General features: G+C 43.3%; 1 protein-coding gene across 1 annotated transcript in view; it reads right to left on the minus strand.

Moving 5' to 3' along the window:
* Positions 1-16,617, minus strand: part of LOC121091111 (ras and Rab interactor 3-like) — a 179,473-nt gene extending 162,856 nt beyond the window's left edge. The window contains exons 1-2 of the mRNA XM_040600344.1: positions 15,885-16,617; positions 13,303-13,413 (exon numbers count right to left, since the gene is read on the minus strand). Coding sequence (XP_040456278.1) covers positions 13,303-13,413; positions 15,885-16,041 — 268 coding nt within the window. The 5' untranslated portion in view covers positions 16,042-16,617. The remainder of the gene's footprint in view (positions 1-13,302; positions 13,414-15,884) is intronic.
* Positions 16,618-18,930: the final 2,313 nt, after the last annotated feature.

An 18,930-nucleotide genomic window follows, 5' to 3' on the forward strand; every position in this document is an offset into this window, starting at 1 on the left:
GGGAGAAAGCACTGAATTTTGGAAGTGTCCAACAAAACCAAAAGATTTTGCAAATAATTTCATGCATACCACCAAATCTGACCCATTTCAAATGCCACTGATCTTACAGAAACAGTACTTTTTAAGGACCCTGAAGTGCTTGTTCGCACCAACTGTCCTTTTTCCAGTGTAACATCTTTTCTACATGCAAATTAGCCTTGAACAAACCGGTGAAACAGTTACTAAGTAAAGAGAATTTCACAAGCAGTTATTTAGCAGATATTTAATTAATTGTTCTTTAGCCAGTCTGCATTGTTTTTTTAAAGCAGATTTGAGTCCAGAGTACAAAATGGATATTGATTGTTTCATAAACAATTATAAATACTCCTTTCAACGTAAGCAATTTGTGCTAGTTTTGCTACCTCCAAGACTACATCAAGAGTAGTACTATTTCTACTCTCAAAACCCCGTAATATATTAGAAAATCAAACTCTGAGTTTGGTGGGAACAGACTCTGTGTTATATAGAAGATAACACTGAACTAAGTTGACTGATTTCCCTTTACCACTCTGTAGTCTTGCAGAGAAAGCAGCCCAGCTCCAACCTTTAATTACCTAAGTAGTACTTACTAAACTTAGTTGCCCTGAATATCCACAGATTAAAGCAGTTCTGGAGATGATCCCAGTCAGTCTTTCCAAGTAAGAACTCTCCCATCAGGTGCTGTTGTTACTAATCAATCCTGGATAACCAAATACCTATAGTAAACCCATACAGAATTAACAAACGTAACTGATTAACTTCAAATCTGAAGTACTGACTCCACACTCAAAAGTCAGTTATGGCCAAGATAAAGCCTGCCCTCAACCCTCTGCCCCCCAATCAAATAAAAAAACCCACAACCAAATACTCAAAAAACTTGAGTCAGACACAAGCACAGGTTTGCTCACACATGAGAAAACATTGCCGAACTCTCTTTTTTCAGCCTGCAAGCAGCAAGAGGTGCTCATTTTATACCTGTATTGGCAAAGGAGTTTTGGTATTTTATACTGTCACTCTCACACAGTGAGAGATCAAAAAAAAAAACAACCAACAGCATTCCCCAGTGGTAGAACCATCACCACAGCAGAGACCTGCAACTTCCCTAGTCACAATTCTTCATCTTAATTCTATGTGGATAACAGTTGGCCCACAGATGGGCAAGCCAGGCCTCACCCTCTTATGGGAGCAACTGAAAAAATCTATACGTTCCAAGGTTCCTCCATCAGTCCTTCTCCCTCTAAGTGAAGAAGGAGAAATGGTAATTACTCCTTAATGCAGCATTCAGCTGCCTGGTGTAACTGGCTGGGAAGTAGTAACCACTTTACTTAGAGGCAAGCTGGATACTTCACTTGACAACCTTTAGTGTCACCATAAATCAAAACCAGTCAGCATACTGAAGCAGTTCTGGGCATATCCTTGCCCCATTTATACTAGTCTTGGTGTCTGACCAATGTTAGTTTCTTTAAAAAACATACAGTGGGGGAAAAAACATCTCCATTGTGAAAAGTTACATTTCTCATGAAAAAAAAAGCACAATAGAAGAGTCAAGTCATTATGAGCTGATCAGGAAAGAAAGCAAAGAAGTGATGGTAGCAGCAACAACTCCAGGCTCAATGAACTTAGTATGGCTACAATTTGTGATTGAGGGCGGGGGGTGGGGGGGTGGGGTGGGGCAGGGGGAACACTGCTTGGCTACTGACACTCTCTTCAGACTTTGGGGAAGTCACTTTTGTCAATTTTTGGGGAAGATTGCTTTTGTCAATCATCTTTTTCCTTTTCCTTGTCTAAGGAGGACTAATTGATATGCTAGCTTTGACTTCTTCCCGGTCTAGTCAATCCTGGCTAGCCAATCTCCTGAGAGCACCATGATACCCATGGCTCATAAAGTGAGATTCAAAAAAGTAAGGAATTATAATATTCCAGATTGTTTCTCTCACATACTAATCTGCAAGCAGCTACACAAAAAACCCCAAGAAAATGCAAATGGAATTGGAAACTTATCTAAAAGTTTCAGTGCAGGTAAAGGAAGCAGACAATGGCTAGCAACAACAGGGAAGAGGAAGGCTTGTGAAAAGCTTTAGAAGGTAAGAAAAAGCCTTACAATTTTAGATAATAGTAGCCAAAGATCCTGTGGAGGGATTTAAAGCAGCATGACATAATCAGACAAAGAATGCAATCTTTACAAAGGCATGAAAAGTATTTAAAGACAGAAGATTCTCACCAAAGAACTAAATGAGAAACATCATCACACCATCCAGCAAGAAATCTATAGGGTGGAACCTCAGCTGCTGTAAACTGTCACAGGCTGTAATGACATAGTGGGGTTAAGACAGTGTACATCACCATGAATATGCTCCCAGAAGTCCAAAGAACAAATGACTTTCTCTTTGAGAGTCTGTTTTGGGGTAGGAACTCACAAAATTCAAGGTACAAACTGATTCACAGTAAATGGGAAAGAGAGTAAAATAAGTATCTATTTTCCCCCATTTCTGTCTCTCTGAGCTTCTAAACATAAATTTCATCCATTTTTTTCTGTTAGCATTCCCAAAGATTAAATGTTTCCTACCATCTGTGATTACTTACATCTTGCTATTCAAAGTTTAAATACCTCTGTGCAATAGATCCCATCATATTACCCCCAACCCGTTGGACAAGTGACTGCATCATATGCAGGGGAAAAATCCATCAGGTTTTGGCAATCTCTGAGAATAGTCCAACAAGCAAGTATGCATGGAAACTGAACAGGCAGAGTCTAAATTATCTTCTTGCTCACAAGAAGGTACATTTGCCACTGTTCCCCACTATGGGTAGAGAATGTCACTCTCTCAAGATCATTAATGCACCACCTGTCATTAACATTAAACTATTAATTTAATGTTGCAAAAAAGGAAACAATTGAATGAGCACATATGCATGTAGCCTGCATTCTACCCGAAGTGTCTGCTCTGCTGCACTTCAACTTATCAGTAGAGTCCCAGCAGGAATGAATTTGACTTGGTTTCTAAGGCTATTACATTTTCTACTATAGTGTCTTCAATGTCTGTCAACTTTAAAGAATAAGGGAAACCATCAGTCTTTATTGCCTGAAGGCCTTGCCTCCCTGTAGAACAGCAGTGATGCCAGTTTAATTGTCAGCAGGTTCATGGAACAGTTTCAGCCTGCTAGGTGGATAACCACATCTATTCCATAAAAAGTCATTGGCACTAATGAATACAGTAATAGGTATGTATAATAAAATCTTGTAACTTCTGAAAAAATAATGCAGTTATGAGGGTTCTTATCAGAAGTATTAGCAGAACAAAGTTCAAAATTGACTTACTGTAATGCAATTGTAGACTGTGCCCAAGTGTATTTTTAAACACACTTTGTCATTTTGAACCTCAAAACAGAGATTCAGAGAGACAGAGCTGAGGGGCACAAGGGCCTGGTTTCAGTGAAGCTTCCTACATTACTTTATACCTAGATGGTGCCATTAGCATAGTCTCTGAAAATGCTCTTCATTGATACCCAATCCATGCTAAAAACAAAACTAAAAAAACCCTAAAAAAATAAATTAAAAATAGATATAAATTGTGAGTGCTTCCAGTTTTATGTGCCAAACACAAGCCTGAAAGGTATCCCTTTTGTAACTTAAGCCCTTTTTAGAGACTCCCTTTGCTTTTCGTTCTAGATCCCTTGACCATCCAAAATCAAACCTCTCACCACATTTTGATTTTTCATACTTATCGCTTTCTCTGCTTACTACTTTCCAGGGCCTGCCACCATGCCCTGCTATGCCCAGGATTCTCCCATGGTTTATTAACCAAATTCAGCTTCCTTTCACTCATGTCTTTGTGTCCCTTTCCCCTATTTTCCAACTGCAGGCTCCATGACTGGATAATCTTAAGTCTTTCTACCACCCAGTTCCAATCCCCAAGTTTCTCTATCTCTCTTGCAGCTTCTGGTGACCATTTTCTACCTCCAGGTACTTTTCACAATCTACTTCCCTGCAGCCCTGTTTTGCACAGTTTTGCCTGAATCCTCCACACTGGTGATCCAAATTATGGACTGATGAGTCACTAAGAGCACGGAGATGAAGTAATGAACGTAGAGTTTTAACATTTATTAAATAATTCAGTGCCTCACAAAGACTCTGTCCTAGGCTGACCTAAGACTATGGATTAACGCTCACAGACTAATTTACAATGCCTTTTCAACCTGCTTTCTACAACAGTAAAGTGAGGTGTGGTAACAACTGTGCATGACACAAAGCAAGAAAGCAGCATTTTCTGTCTCAACTGCAATACATGGTGATATGTCACAGACATTAAGGTAAAAAGCAAGGAGTGGAAATGAAATTGCCCTGCATAAGGATGGGTAAATTTAAACACAACTTTTAAACAGCACAATTTTCTGAGTGGAAAATGGAGCAGATTTCCACACACTAAAAAGTCTACCTGCATGGTCATACTAGTGAAGAACAGATTTAAATACACACACATTATCCACATTAAGGGTAAGAGTCAGCTATACCATGGAGATCTGCATGGCCAAGTCTCATTAACTTTGATCTTGAAATCCGCGATTCAGGATTTCAGAGATGTCCCAGGTGGCATGTAATTAAGTTGGTGTCCATATCAGATCATAGGAAAACTCAGGTTGGATGGAAACTCAGAAGGTCATACTAGTCCTAATTTCTGTGCAAACATGATCTTTGCAGGAGCCTAGATCAGGACTGAGGTATCTGAATTTGATTCTTTCTTCTATCACATATTTCCTCTTTGACTTCAGGTCACTAATTTACACAGCTGCTGTCTGCCCCAGTTGTATGCAGTCACAGAAAAGGAGATGCTGCACTATTAAAACATTAACATTTGAGAAATGCTTTGGTAATGTGATTTGAAATACAGGCTATCAGACATCTAAATATTAGAGCTGGGCTGATACGGAAAACTTTAGATCTTAAGTCTAGCACACCAGGACATTCAAGCTGGTTGTGTTGTTCCAGTCAAAGAAATTAAGGGCCTGTGTCCACATACGTTAAAATTGCTACACTTCAAAAACTCCCATTTTTCAAGTTTCAAGTCTGCTTCTTGGTTTCAGAGCAAAACACTTAACTGCAAAAGCCCTTATCAACAGCGCGCTTCAACTGGACTAAACCCAACTGTAAATAAATCTGACTCATATGAAATAAAGATTATATCAAGTAACATCTTTATTAGCTTTAAGAATATACAGTGACATATTAAATAGTATTTCTTTCTGTTTCATTTGACCTTGTTTACTACATCTCTAAATGCCATTTTAGTCAGACACTTATTTACCGTGTGTTAAACTACTTCCTGCAAACCCAGCACCTAGACCTGGGGAAATGGATAAATTACTGTGGAGTTCGTCTTCTGTTTGCAGCTCTCCAGGGGATGCCACTAGCAGGTTGAGCCAAAGCACAGAGAGATGTTTGTCTCATTTCTTCCTACTATTTTGGATGCCAGTATTAATACACTGCTAGAAAATTAACAGCTCAGGGAGAAGGTTGGTTATTTTTTGAATTCTAACTTCAAACAAAGCACATTTCCTTAACTGGTTCACAAAAAAATAAACAAAACACTTTTCCCAATTAATGTAAATGACATTTACCTGCCAACCCTTTTAACACCCACATCAATAAGCCAGGCAAGAGTGTCAGAAGTTCAGCCCAAATCTAGGTATGAATTCCAATTAGGAGATCTTGGGAGTGACACAAATAAAAAATGCAATTAAACATCTGTCATTTGCCCTCAACTAGTCCCCTAAAAGTGGTTTTAAATTGTCACATATCTATCTCCCCTTAGAAACAGAAACCATACAAGTGAGATCACAATCGATGTTTACCACTCAGCACCTACAGGGACAAGAGTGAGTGCAGAGACACCAGGGGTGGGGAAACAACTCAAAACCACGTGAAAACAAATAAAACCCCACAAGCATATGACAAGTGGATACAGAAATAAGCTACACACTAACTAGTTAGTAAGTTTTTCCACTACATAAGTATGTGCTTCTGTGCATACACACATGCTCACTGGACACTGCATCTGTTATGTAAATACCACATGCATAAAGCAACTAAGAAATTTTTTCTTAAACCTTCCCTCATTCTAATTTCCTTCCGGACCAATGCAAAAATAGGAGATTTAAGGCTGGTAAATTTCCTGGTCTTTGAGGGTACAATACATTGGTGTAATGAAATATTTTAAATCAAAAGGCATGTACTATCAATAAATCTATCTACAACAGCTGCACATTTTCTGTGCATCAAGGCTGACAGCAAGCCTGACTAAAAGGCTAGTAGGGAATATTTGCAAATAACAGTTATTGTCTGTATTACCTCAATGACACCACGGTCTGTCTTTCTGTGTTAGATTCTGTATGAATGCATAGTAATAGAACCTGCAGTTTATGCCGAGCTTACCATTTTAGACTGTTCATGAAATAAAAGCTTTCAGTGAAATTATTGGTATCACCTCCTTAAAAATGGGAGTCTAAGGCATTTATCCATGCTACAAAGTGGAAGTTTGATCTAGGGAAGATCATGAGCATATTCTGTAAACTGAAATACATATTATCAAACTGTTTAAAGAGAAATTACATCAGCACAAAATTACTTATTCTACCAGCAACAAAAGTATCATTAGATCAGAATTTATTAAACAAAGTTTATGATATTACATATTAAGGTGTCTAAGAAAAATAAGGATACATCAATCTAGCATATTAAAAATTACGCATTTAACTAAGCACTGCATTTCTTAAATGAAATTGATGGAAATCAATGCTTCCTATTGTGTCTTTCCTAAAAACGCATAAGAAATCGTTCTTTCTGTCCTTTTGGAAATTTGCTTTGAAGAGTCAGTCCTGTCTCCTCTAGTCAGTGAGAACATCATTATCGATTTTTGTAGAAAAAGTAACAGGCTCTTGTACTCTCAATGGTATGTTAACAAAATTATCTAAGACTTCTGTAGTTTCTCTACAATATATCACATCCTACCTGAAGCCACAGAATCACAGAATGGTCAGGAATGGAAAAGACCACTGGAAATTACCTAGTACAAGCCCAGCCCCGCTAAAGCAGGTTCACCTAGAACAGGTTGCACAGGATCACATCCAGGTGGATTGTGGATTTATAAAGTCTCCAGACAAGGAGATGGCACAACCGCTCTGGGCAGCCTGTTCCAGTGCTCTGGCACCCTCAAGGTAAAGAAGTTCTTCCTCACGTTCAGATGGAAGGAACTGCCTGTGCTTCAGTTTGTGCCCGTTGCCCCTTGGCCTGTCGCTGGGCACCACTGAAAAAAGCCTGGCCCCATCCTCTTGGCACCCGCCCTTAAGATGTTTGTAGACATCGATAAGATCCCTCTCAGTGTTCTCTTCTCCAGGCTACAGAGGCCCCGCTCTCTCAGCCTTTCCTCACAAGGGAGATGCTCCAGACCCCTCATCATCTTCATAGTCCTCCACTGGACCCTCCCCAGTAGCTCCCTGTCTCTCTGGAACTGGGGAGCCCAGAACTGGACACAGCACTCCAGATGCTGCCTCAGTGGGGCAGAATAGAGGGGGGAGGATCACCTCCCTCGGCCTGCTGGCCACGCTCCTCCTAATGCCCCCCAGGATCCCACCGGCCTTCTTGGCCACCAGGGCACACTGCTGGCTCATGGGCAACTTGCTGTCCACCAGCACTTCCAGGTCCTTCTCTGCAGAGCTGCCTTCCAGCAGGCCAGCCCCCAGCCTGTACTGGTGCGTGGGGTTGTTCCTCCCTTGGTGCAGGACCCTGCACTCGCCTTTCCTGAACTTCATTGGGTTCCTCTCTGCCCAGCTCTCCAGCCTGCCCAGCTCTCGCTGAATGGCAGCGCAGCCAGCTGGTGAATCAGCCACTCCTCCCAGTTTGTGTCATCAGCAAACTGGCTGAGGGTACCCCCAGTCCCTTCATCCAGGTCACCGATGGGTAAGTTGAACAGGTCTGGACCCACCACTGACCCCTGGGGAACACCACGAGCTACAGGCCTCCAGCCGGGCTCTGTGCCACTGACCACAACCCTCAGCTCTGCTGCTCAGCCACTTCCCAATCCACCTCACTGGTTGCTCACGTAGTGCCCCTGCGTTTACCTATGAGCATGTTATGGGAGACTGTGTCTTGCTGAAACGGAGGTAGACAACATCCACCGCTCTCTCCTTGTCTACCCGGTCAGCCATTCCGTCATAGAAGGCTGCCAGGCTGGGCAGGAGTGATTTCCCCTGGGTGAATCCATATTGACTACTCCTGACAACCTTCTTTTCCTCCACATGCTTAGGGATGACATCCAGGATGAGCCGTTCCATCACCTTTCCAGGGATGGAGGTGGGGCTGAGTGGCCTGGTTTCCTGGGTCCTCCTTCTTGCCCTTTTGGGAGACCGGAGTGTCGCTGGCTTTCCACCAGTCCTCATGCACCTCTCCTGTTCTCCGTGACCATCCAAAGATGATGGGGAGTGGCTTAGCAATACCATCTGCCAGCTCCCTCAGCACTCGGGGGTGCACCCGTTGGGGCCCACAGTTTTGTGGGTGTCATGTCTGCCTAAGCCATCTCTAACCCGACCCTCCTCAACCAAGGCAGTGTCTTCCTTTCTTTAGACTTTCCCTCTTGCCTCTGAGGTCTCAGATCCCTCAGCGCTGAAGGTCCTCAAGGTTTTAACTGTGTAAAATTCACACAGACTTTCAATTCTGACTCAGAATTCAGTTATACACATGCTGCTGGGAAACATGCTTTATTTCACTATAGAGAGCTGATTCTTTCTCAGTGCAAGAATAGAAAGCCTTGTGACAATGCGCCTTTTAATTCTGAAGTAAAAAGGGGAGCACGGCTCAAGAAGAAATGCTAACCCCTGCCTTTCCCCCAACCCACAATTCATCTTTACCCACTGATAACAGTGGGAGAAGAACATTTGAACCAAATCACCGGATACTTAAAATCAGTGTAGCTTATGAACTGTCCACAGCTGACAAACCGCTGGACAGAAAATGCCACTGACTGTTACAGTTTCAAGGCAGCTCACTGACTAGTGTCAGAAGACTAATGGAAATATGTTCCAATATATTTCTAATTCACAACAAGTTGTTTAAATATTCTCTGTACTGTATACAGGGATTACTTGAAGATATTCCCAGTAGAAAGGAGCGCAGATCAGTTGCTTTAACAGCCTAACACAACCCAGTGGAGTCACACTGTTAGAAACATTGCACCCCCCAGTCACCCCAGCTTGTAATTGCTCTGGCAACATTATTCAGAGTTCTGGAGGACATGGAGTCATGGGAACATTTTGAAACAAGAGGAAAGCCATTGGAGCAGAGAAGCTATACATCAGACTTGCTGGGCAGATGGCACTGAAAGCTAGTGAGCTGATGGCAGATGGAAGCAAGAGCTTGGATAAGGCAGAAAAATTGGTTGCAAACTAATGAGATCTGTTAAGATGGTAGAGACAACTACCCTCCCTTTCTGATCACTCTGCTTTAAGCGAGGGTCAGATCAACCCCTCCTCACACAGAAATTTATCCAGGAAAAGTTTTCAGAGCCATAAGGAGAAGGTAGTTTGGTTTCTTTCAAAGAGGGATATCCACAGCAGCCATCCAGAGAATTGATCAATATGAAATAAACGTAAATGTCATAATTCAAAAATCCTAGGCTCCCACGAAAGCATTCTATGTACAATTTACAAGCCCTCCAAGCCCAACTCCAGGACAATATAAAGACTTGCACCTTTTCATAGCAAAGTAGCTTCCAACAAAGTGCACGTTTCAAGCCAGGAGGGATCTTTAATGGAAAAACACTACACAACACGTTAACTTCGGTGAGGATTTGGTCTTAGTCCAGACTAGAACTGAGGTTGGCTTGGCACTCACAAGTGCTCCACCTCCTTCCTAGAGCTGACCTACAGTTTCTTTGCTGCTGTTATGGGGTAAATAGTATCTATAAATCCATATCACGGCAGAATAGTTACTATCAGAAAAAATGTGTAGCATCTCTTGAGATACTGATGAATATCAGTCCCTCTAACCTCCAAATGTTAGAAAAACCTTTCTCCTTTAGTTTTATATATATAAACATACACACACAAATATATATGTATATATATACACACACATATATATATTTTCCTTCCCTTTGTCAGATCCTCAGGGTTCTTTTTTAAAGCAGCACTGCCAAGACTTCAAAGTTTTTTCTGTTCTGATACAACGGCCCCAGAAGCTTTAATAATGTTTCCAGAATAACACAATACAAAGTGATCTACTTCAGTAAATGAAACAATCTCAGACAGTGTAGGCTATGTGAGCTTCTAGCAGACAACAGCTTCCACAAGCTTCTAACACTACTTCTAGAAGCTTATGGAGTTTTTCTCCCAAGATGTATTACCAAGGGTGAGCCTTCCTTACCACTGATGAACTGCATGGATCTCATGGTCTTATAAACTTCTATAGCTGCAATTTCTGACAACTGGGGATTTTTTTTTATTTGCATGTAAGTAAGAAAAGGGGGTGAAGTGGTAAATAAATTAACTTTGTTGGATGCCTCTGGGAAAAGGGAAATAAAGCTGCAGACTTGTGTGGGAAGCTAATAAAGAGGGAGCACAGCAATAACACTGCAATGACACAAAGGATTAACAGCCTCGCAGCAAGAACTTGCATTTCCCAAGGTATTATGAAGTTCTTGTATCCTAAACACACATAGAAAAACATCCACATAACATAAGAAAACTGCTACATACCATACACACTTCCATGCATTTGTAGGGCCCCTAGTGCCTAAGGCACATACAGAAGTGACATAGGAAAGAGTAAATACTTCACATAAAGGAGCCTACAGAGAGCACTGTATTCGTACAACATAGATACATATAAACTATTTATCTTAAGATTAAAAAGAAAAAAGTCCAGAAATAAAATCCAGCCATTTGAAGAGTTTGACAGCACATTCCTGAAATTTTCATTACATCAGGATAAGAGCATGACTGAAAACTTGCAAATTCCAACCAAATATCTACACTCTCTCACCAATTTTCTATGCAATCTTTATCAAGTCCTGGGACTACTTTCTCCAGATGTAGTCATGGGGTTACAAAAGCTACATTCCCATGGAGATGAGCTATGCCATTTACTCCTTTTTGACTGGTTTTATGTCATAGTACCTTCTTCTCATTACAGGGCAAATCTTAATTTGTAGCTACCAGACAAGAATGGAGAGGGGAAAGGCAAACCAAATTCCACACCTCACCTACCCCGCCCAAAAAAAGCCAAAACAAGGAAACTAAATCTACAGAACATGTTACTGAGCAACAACAATCGTGGGTTCTTACAGAATTGTTCCTGTCCAATAAACATGTCCTGTCAATTTCAGCTATTTTCAGATGCTCCCTTTATTTGCAGGTATCTTACATCTAGCCACTCTTGCAGTACCTAACCCCCGCCCCCCTTCAGCTGCAGCAGATACAGAGAAATAATCTGTACATAACTGCAGAATAACAGGAAGTGCCTGAAAAATGCTACTATTGCAATCCTGTGACACATTTGATCTGTAAATCTATGTTTTAACAGAAGAAACACCTTTAAAAAGAAAGGCTAACTCCAGCACTGTGACTAGAACTCCTGAATTTAATGTGTCTCATGATACTTTTCTTAAAATCTCCATATCCTGAGGCATATTTGGGCCTCTCTTGAGTCCAGCTCTTGCAATTACAGAGAAAAGTGCATTTCCAACCACCTGAATTTCAGAAAGCATATCAAAATGACCCAACTGTATCAATTTATTCCAACTGTTTTAAACTAATCTTACAGACCTAGAGAAATGGAGGGAGCTGAGCTACTTGTTCTAAGCATCTGGAGAAGCCAGCACTGCTCGTAGTATTCCAATTTACACGTAAGCATACATTGTCCCTTGGCAGTTTTATCATATCATTTTAAAAAAGTTCTCATTCATACTAAATGGAAATCCCCATCAAGAACTTTGATGGGCACCTTTCTGATCCAGGTTCTACAATTTTGTGGCTTGGCTCCAAACATGCTGCCAAGTATGTGTTCAAGCATGATCACATTGATGTATCCACATATGTGGAGAAAAACGAAAGAGTGGGAAAGAACAGTATTTTCTGACTATTCATCAAAAATAATTAATGTTTCCAAAAGGTCATTTTCATCTTCTTGTCTGTGAACAACTTTGAGAGACAAATCAACAGGATCATAAGGTTACAGATGAGACAACAGCAAACTAACCTATGAAGTTCTTAACAGAAGCACAGAGTTGTTCTTGGACATCAAATGATACAGTTAAAGCTTTTGGACACACATACTTTGCACAACATTCTTCCACTCCTCTCTCAGAAATGCATAAGCATAACACCGATCCTCAATCTGTATGACAGGCACGTCAGCATTACAACAAACATGTAACAGAGTGGGGTTAGTACCACTTCAAACCCTTCTAATGCCTGGGTCCGACAGTATCCCAGAGTCCATGCTTTCACTGTTTGCAAGAAGGCACAGACTCTGCTGTCATCAAAAAGTTGATCAAAGAGTCATATTAAATAAAAAAAAATAATTAAAAATCCGAACTTTAATTTAATTTGACTAGTGCCATTGGCAAAATGTCTCATCTCCCACACATTGTAAACCACAGAGAGGCAAGGAAAAAGAAAGGAAATACACATTGGAAAGACAGATGGGAAGATGAAAGCATTGTGGACTAACACTGACACTAAAATGCATCATCTATCCCTGTCCTCAATCAATTATTATTGCCTGGCCAGTATAGATATCTTGAAGTAAAATGGATTCCAGCGTTTCCATATTACTTACCTCATCATCCCCCTGCACACAATATAAATTCCTACTCTGAATACATAGCTTGTCATTAAACTAGCAAAACATGATAAAATGTATAAAGGTAATGAACACAAATTACAGTGCTCTGATGGTATCTCAAACACTGCATGTTTAGCTACCCATAGTTTCAAGACTACACCTCTCATTACCAGTGCAACATACCAATTGCGCCACCCATGCAATATTACCAGTTCATCAGCCAGACAGGAAAAATCACCAAAAGTCAAAATAACTTTTTACCTTTGATAAAGTCATGGCATTATATAGCACAAGAAACCTTATTTCTACACAGAACAGTCCTGACTTTTTTTTTTTTTTTTAAAACACTTTTATGTTTACCCTAACACATTACTGCAGCTTGGTCATGACAGCACTATGCAATACATCTCAAGAGCTTAATAAGACATCACAAAGTTTCTCCATCTTACCTGGCTCTGTACAGTTCTTTTGTTCATGTGTCCCATTAGGTGATGCCATTAACCTTCTATTCCTCCATATCTCAGGCAAAACACGTCTGTCCGCAATAGTTGATTCTCGGCCTATATTAAAAAGAAAGAGGTTATGCCCACTGTTACTAATTTTTTCCTGCACCATCTTAACTGGACTATATGCCCCCACTAGCAAGGGGTGTGAACAGTTTGTGAATGCCGCAAAATCAAGGTGACTGGGGCACGTGCCAACATACGGATGCTAGGTGCTCCTGGCCACAAAGGGTGAAACTAGCTACAAAGGTGCAGTATCAGAGCTGTTAGCTTGTTCTGGCTGTCAGAACACCTGTCTGCAACCCAGAACAGGAAAATATTCTGCAGCAAGCAAATGCTGAAGCCTGCCCCTGTGAAACTCAACACTTAGCAGTTCCTGTAGGTGAAACCAGACCCAGATATGCTGATGTGAGCAACAATCACACTTCCATTTAGTCATCTGCACTTGCATATATTACATTATTGATTTCTCAAAAATAAAAATTCATATGGGCATGTTCCAGTTACATTTTGGTTTATTCTGAGTCTAGAGGCCGATCTTTTTGGTATTGGGTATACTTGACAATACCAATCCCTGCATAACTTGTCAAAGAAAATAAAAAATAACTGTACTGTGAATCCCACATCTCAAGAAAAACAAACTTCTTTCTAAATCAATAGAGCTTTTGCCTGAACTCATATTCCAGAAGCATTCCGAATGGAACTTGCTGAATAGAGTACAGAAGGAGCACTTGTAATAATAGAGGGTATGCAATTATAATAATCAAAGGAAGAATAGAACCTCTTAATTAAATCACTTCCATCTCAACCTTATCAATTCCAAATGAACATATTATAATAACAAAAATTCTTCCATGGATGATCTTCGGAGTTTAGATTCAGTCATCATGTAATAATGCCTGCCTTGTTACAGTGACTCTTGCAAAAAAAAATCTAGCTTAGAAGTTTGTTTGGCTAAAGTATTTGCTAAAATATTCTGATGCCACAATTATAAGAAACGTAGAGAACAGATGGTCAGTGTTTATGGATACAATAAACTGTAAATTAGCCAGCTGAAAAAAACCCTACCTGATGCAGCATACCATCAAAAATTAGGTTATGAGGGATTTAGCTGATAACCCAGGAGATTAAAAACTTTCATTAGTCATGACATTTTTCATGTAAACCTAAAAAAGTCTGGAAAACTGTTATCTGCCAAAAAAAAAAACCACACCACCCTCAAACTACGTAAACATAATCATACCCCAATCACTTGCTTTCACACACCAGTAAGTTTATGAAAGTAAATAGCTGGTGCAAGGAAAAAGGAAAAAAGAAAAAAAAAAAAAAAAAGCATCGGCATGAGAAACAGTTCTAAATAAAGCAAGCAACAGTATACCCTAAAATCACAAGAAAAAAAAATGTTGAAAGTTCTAAAGATAAGCAATATGCTAATATGGTCTAAAGACACTTCATTCTTAAACGGATGGTTTGTTGCCATCCTAGATACATCTCAAACAGCCCAGGCAATAATTTGAGCACAAAAGCATTATAAAGTATGACAAGTTCCGCCATTTTTTTCCTCCCTACATCACACATTTTAACTTCAGCTTTAATTTAAGGAGATGACCCACTCTAGGTCTGGCAAAATCTGATTTTCTTATATTAAACGTGGGCATAGGATCTGGGCTTAGTTCGATTTTGTTCTTAAATCCTCAAGGTCTGTCAGCAGTCCTACCTAGAGACCCACGTGCTGTCCCAGCAACCTTAGACTTCATATCTGAGGGATGCAAAGCATATTCCAGGAAGAGGGCCTGAAGCCGTACACTTACAGTCCAACCTGTGCCAGCAGGCGGGGTAGAGAAAAAACCAACCACGAATAGGAACGATGTAGTTAATTATAAATGCATCAGTTTACCAACACAGCACTCGCACACAGGATGCAACAGACTCTCTCCATAAAACATGAGATTAGCACTGTTCCTTGCCTAAAAGACTAAAAGACAGAATCTTCAGTCAATTCCACACTGTAACTTGGGGATGGTGGGGTGGTGGAGAGAAGCAGCAGTTGTAGCTGATGGAGGTTTAACCTAGAGGATAAAAACGAAAGGTGGTCTGAAGTTGCCGAGGGGACCACAGGCGGCTGGAGAGGATTCCGCTCTGATGCCGCGTTAGGGGGAACAAACTACTTCAGGGCCGCTCCCAGGCACGCAGCTGACCCCCATTCCCCCTGGATTCCGCACCTGCAGCCCCCCGAGGCCCGGCGGCCGTCGCCAGGGCGGGCTCGGTGCTGGGATGCCCTTGGCCACCAGTCGCCAGCGGCGCCGCTGCCAGCTCTGCCCGGGGCTGCGGCCGCGCACCTGCCCGGCGCGGAGCCTCCTCCCGCCCCGCCCGCCGGGGTACGGCCACCGGCCAGCTCGGAACGGGCACGGCCGCGGACGCCCGACCGCGCCAGCCCCCGGGACCCCCGGGGCTGCAGCCCAGGGGCCGCTCCGGCCGCCCTGCCGGCGCTGCTGATGCCCGCCGGTCCCGCCGCCAGAGCCACTCACCGAGTCTGGAGAGCAGGCTGGACATGCACCAGACGAAGAAGAGGATGGCGCAGATGAAGCCCAGCTGCTGCAGCAGCATCTCCCTCCTCCTGCGAACTTTCCTCAGCATAAGCAGCATGGTCTTCGGGGGGGCGAGCGGCGTCTCGTCCCGCTCCATGGGAGCAAGCGCAGGCGCCGAGGGGACGGCCAGGTCGGTCGCGGAGCGGGGATCACTCCTGGCGGCTTCCCGCGGGCGGCTCCATGTCGGGCGGGCTGCAGCGCGGGGAGAAGCCGACGCCCGACGCCCGAGGTGGGCAGCGGCAGGGGGCGGCAGGCCGGGGCGGCTCTCAGGGGCCGGGCCGAGCCCCGCGCCCCGCACGCACCGAGGCCGGCGGCGGAGGAAGCGGCGCGGCGGCGCCCGGCGCTCCGGTGGCAGCGGCCGCCCCACAGCGTGCCGCGGGCGGCGAGTCAGCGCCGAGGGACGGCGGCATCCATGCGGCTCCCCGCCCGCTCCGGCCAAGTTTAAAGTTTATCCCTTCCCTCCCTCCCGCCGCCGCCAGCCGCTGGCGGCAGGTGGGAGTAGCCGGCCTGAGCCCTTGCGCTCTCAGCGCGGCGCCGGGCGGCCGCTCCCCCCAGTGCCCGGCCTGGCCCGGCCCCTTCTCCCCGCCCCTCTCCCGCAACTTTCTGGGTGCTCCTCCGGCACCCATGGCAACGCGCGCGCACCCGCCCCTCCTCTGCCTCAGGGGCGGGGGGCTGGAATTAGCGGGCTGCGTGCTTCGTTCCCCTCGGCGGCGCCGGCGGGCGGGGGCCGTCCGGGCGAGGCGGGCGGGGGGCGCCGCCCGCGCTGCGGGAGCCCTCCGGGCGGTGGGAGGAAGCCCCGGGCAGCCCGGCGGGGAGCGGCGGGCGGGGGCTCTGGGTTCCGCCACCTGTCTCTAGCAGATGCGTGTCAAGAGGGGCTTCCGTGGAGGGACATGGCGCTTGTCTGGCCCCCGCTCGTCGTAGCTTGCGCTGTGACGAACCTGTGGTGTTCGGGACCACAAAGTGAATGACCCGTTTCATGAAACAGCAGTTAGTTCCAGGCTGTCCCAAAGCAGGTGGGTTTTTTTTTAACTAAAATTTAGTATTTACGTTAATTAAATGGTTTAGCCAGCAAGAACGGTTCTGGGAGCTTCCTCCAACAGCACAGGCATCGGGTCTGTGCTCCTTCTGGGAGTTCCAGAAATGCTGTGTGTGTCAGGAAGCACATGTAGACAAAATGGGATTAACTCATCTGATCTTCTTTTCAATACCACATTTGGTCTACAATGGAAGGCCTTTCAGGTGATTCCTTCTGCATGTGTGTTCTTGTGCTTCAGAACGTACAACGCTTCATATCTGGCATTGTTTCTAATGGTGTCATGCTATAATCAAACATCCTAGGCTACAAGAGCAAATCTTCACAAATAAAATACCATTAATCCTCTGTTTTCCCATCTTCATGCAAATACGGGTTTTTTTCTTATGTTTATGAGTTAGATGTGCTATAGTGAGATGCAGCAGCACAGTACTCAGGGTGCTCTGGTACATACTGCATGCGAAATTGCTTTAGATTCATGCTGAAGGCTGCCCAGTTGTTTCAAGTCTGAAAGGGATTACTCAAGCTGGAGAACCAAAGGGAAGCGTTAGCGTTGACCTTGTTGCTTGCTTGCATACACATAGCTACCGAAATTTATGTGCCTCAACTGTTCAAGCTCCAGGGGCTCCTAGGCTCTGATGAGCCTTTGACTTCCTGATTAATGTTAAAGCGGGAAAACAACTACCTGTTAGAAGAATGGCACACCACAGTCTTGTCTCTTTCATTCGCTTTGTAGCTGCTGAGAGAGGAAAAGTAACTCTGAAAGCTCTTGCCTACCACAAAAAAGGTAATAGAGAAGAGTATAAGTCAGTTTATGTCCCTTTATTTCTCTCCATGGCCAAGCAGGAAATCTCACAGCTGAACCCAGAAAGATGAAAGCCATCCTTGGCTGAAAGAACTTACAGGCTAATGAGAAGCAGAGGCATGGGAAGCTGGATAAAGGCAACTGAAGCTCTTTAGATCAGGACTGTTTTTTTCATTGGAAGACCTTGTAAGCTCCATTGAAGTTGTTGGTTGACCACCTGGGTAGAGATGTCACTGCATACCCTGTCAGCTGTCATAATGCCTGAAATCTAATTCTTCATGTGACTTTTTATTGCCTCTTCTCTGGGACTAAAGCCTCCCCTTCCACTCTGAGTGTCAACATGAACTTCAAGTCTGCCACGCCCTTGTTCTGTGTTTAAATAAGAGTTGCGGTGCTGATACGACTGCAGTTTTCTGTATGAACATTTTGTCTAGCAATAGAAGGATAGTGACACTGGAAGGGATTGCAGAGATTTAGGGGTTTTTTCAGTATCCACTCACTCTAAGTTTATAATATTCTTCACCAATAAGGCAGACCAGGGCCATGGCTTCAGAGAGGTTGTCCTGATGGTTGGGTCTCTCCCCACAGCTGATGGAGGTTGCTTGTGATTTCTGTATTTACCAGGTTTGTTCTCTTACCTGCTTTTTACACTGAAGATATTTTTAAAGCCATGGTACTCCTGATCTGAAGAGTTACTGATATTAAGACATGCAATGACATGTTTGTAATTGAGGCAAATTTAGGTCTGGAGGTGAAGCTTTGATTCACGGATATTCCATATTTGTGTCTACAGGTTGTTTACACAAAGACCATGGAAGTGAAGCATTTTTAGAGGCCCTGAGTTTCACATGTGAGGGATTTTCATTAATTCTGTCAGGTCATATGAACATCACATGGCTCAAACCAAAGCACATGGGTAGTTACAGCAATGCAAGTATAATATTGCCTTTTTTGACAAAGGGGGTTTTTTTTTCCCTTTTCTGGCTGTTAAAAAGTTGTGTGTTTTAGAGGTAACAGTTAGTGACTATAGAAACCCTGGGGCCATCCCTGTGAGGAACTGAAAGCAGGAAGCAACAAAGAAAGAAGCGATGAAATCTTTTGTGAATCCTTCACAAAAAAAGAAATCTGTACCCATGAAAGCAGTTCTC

This window comes from Falco naumanni, chromosome 7, assembly GCF_017639655.2.
Source record: "Falco naumanni isolate bFalNau1 chromosome 7, bFalNau1.pat, whole genome shotgun sequence".
NCBI lineage: Eukaryota > Metazoa > Chordata > Aves > Falconiformes > Falconidae > Falco > Falco naumanni.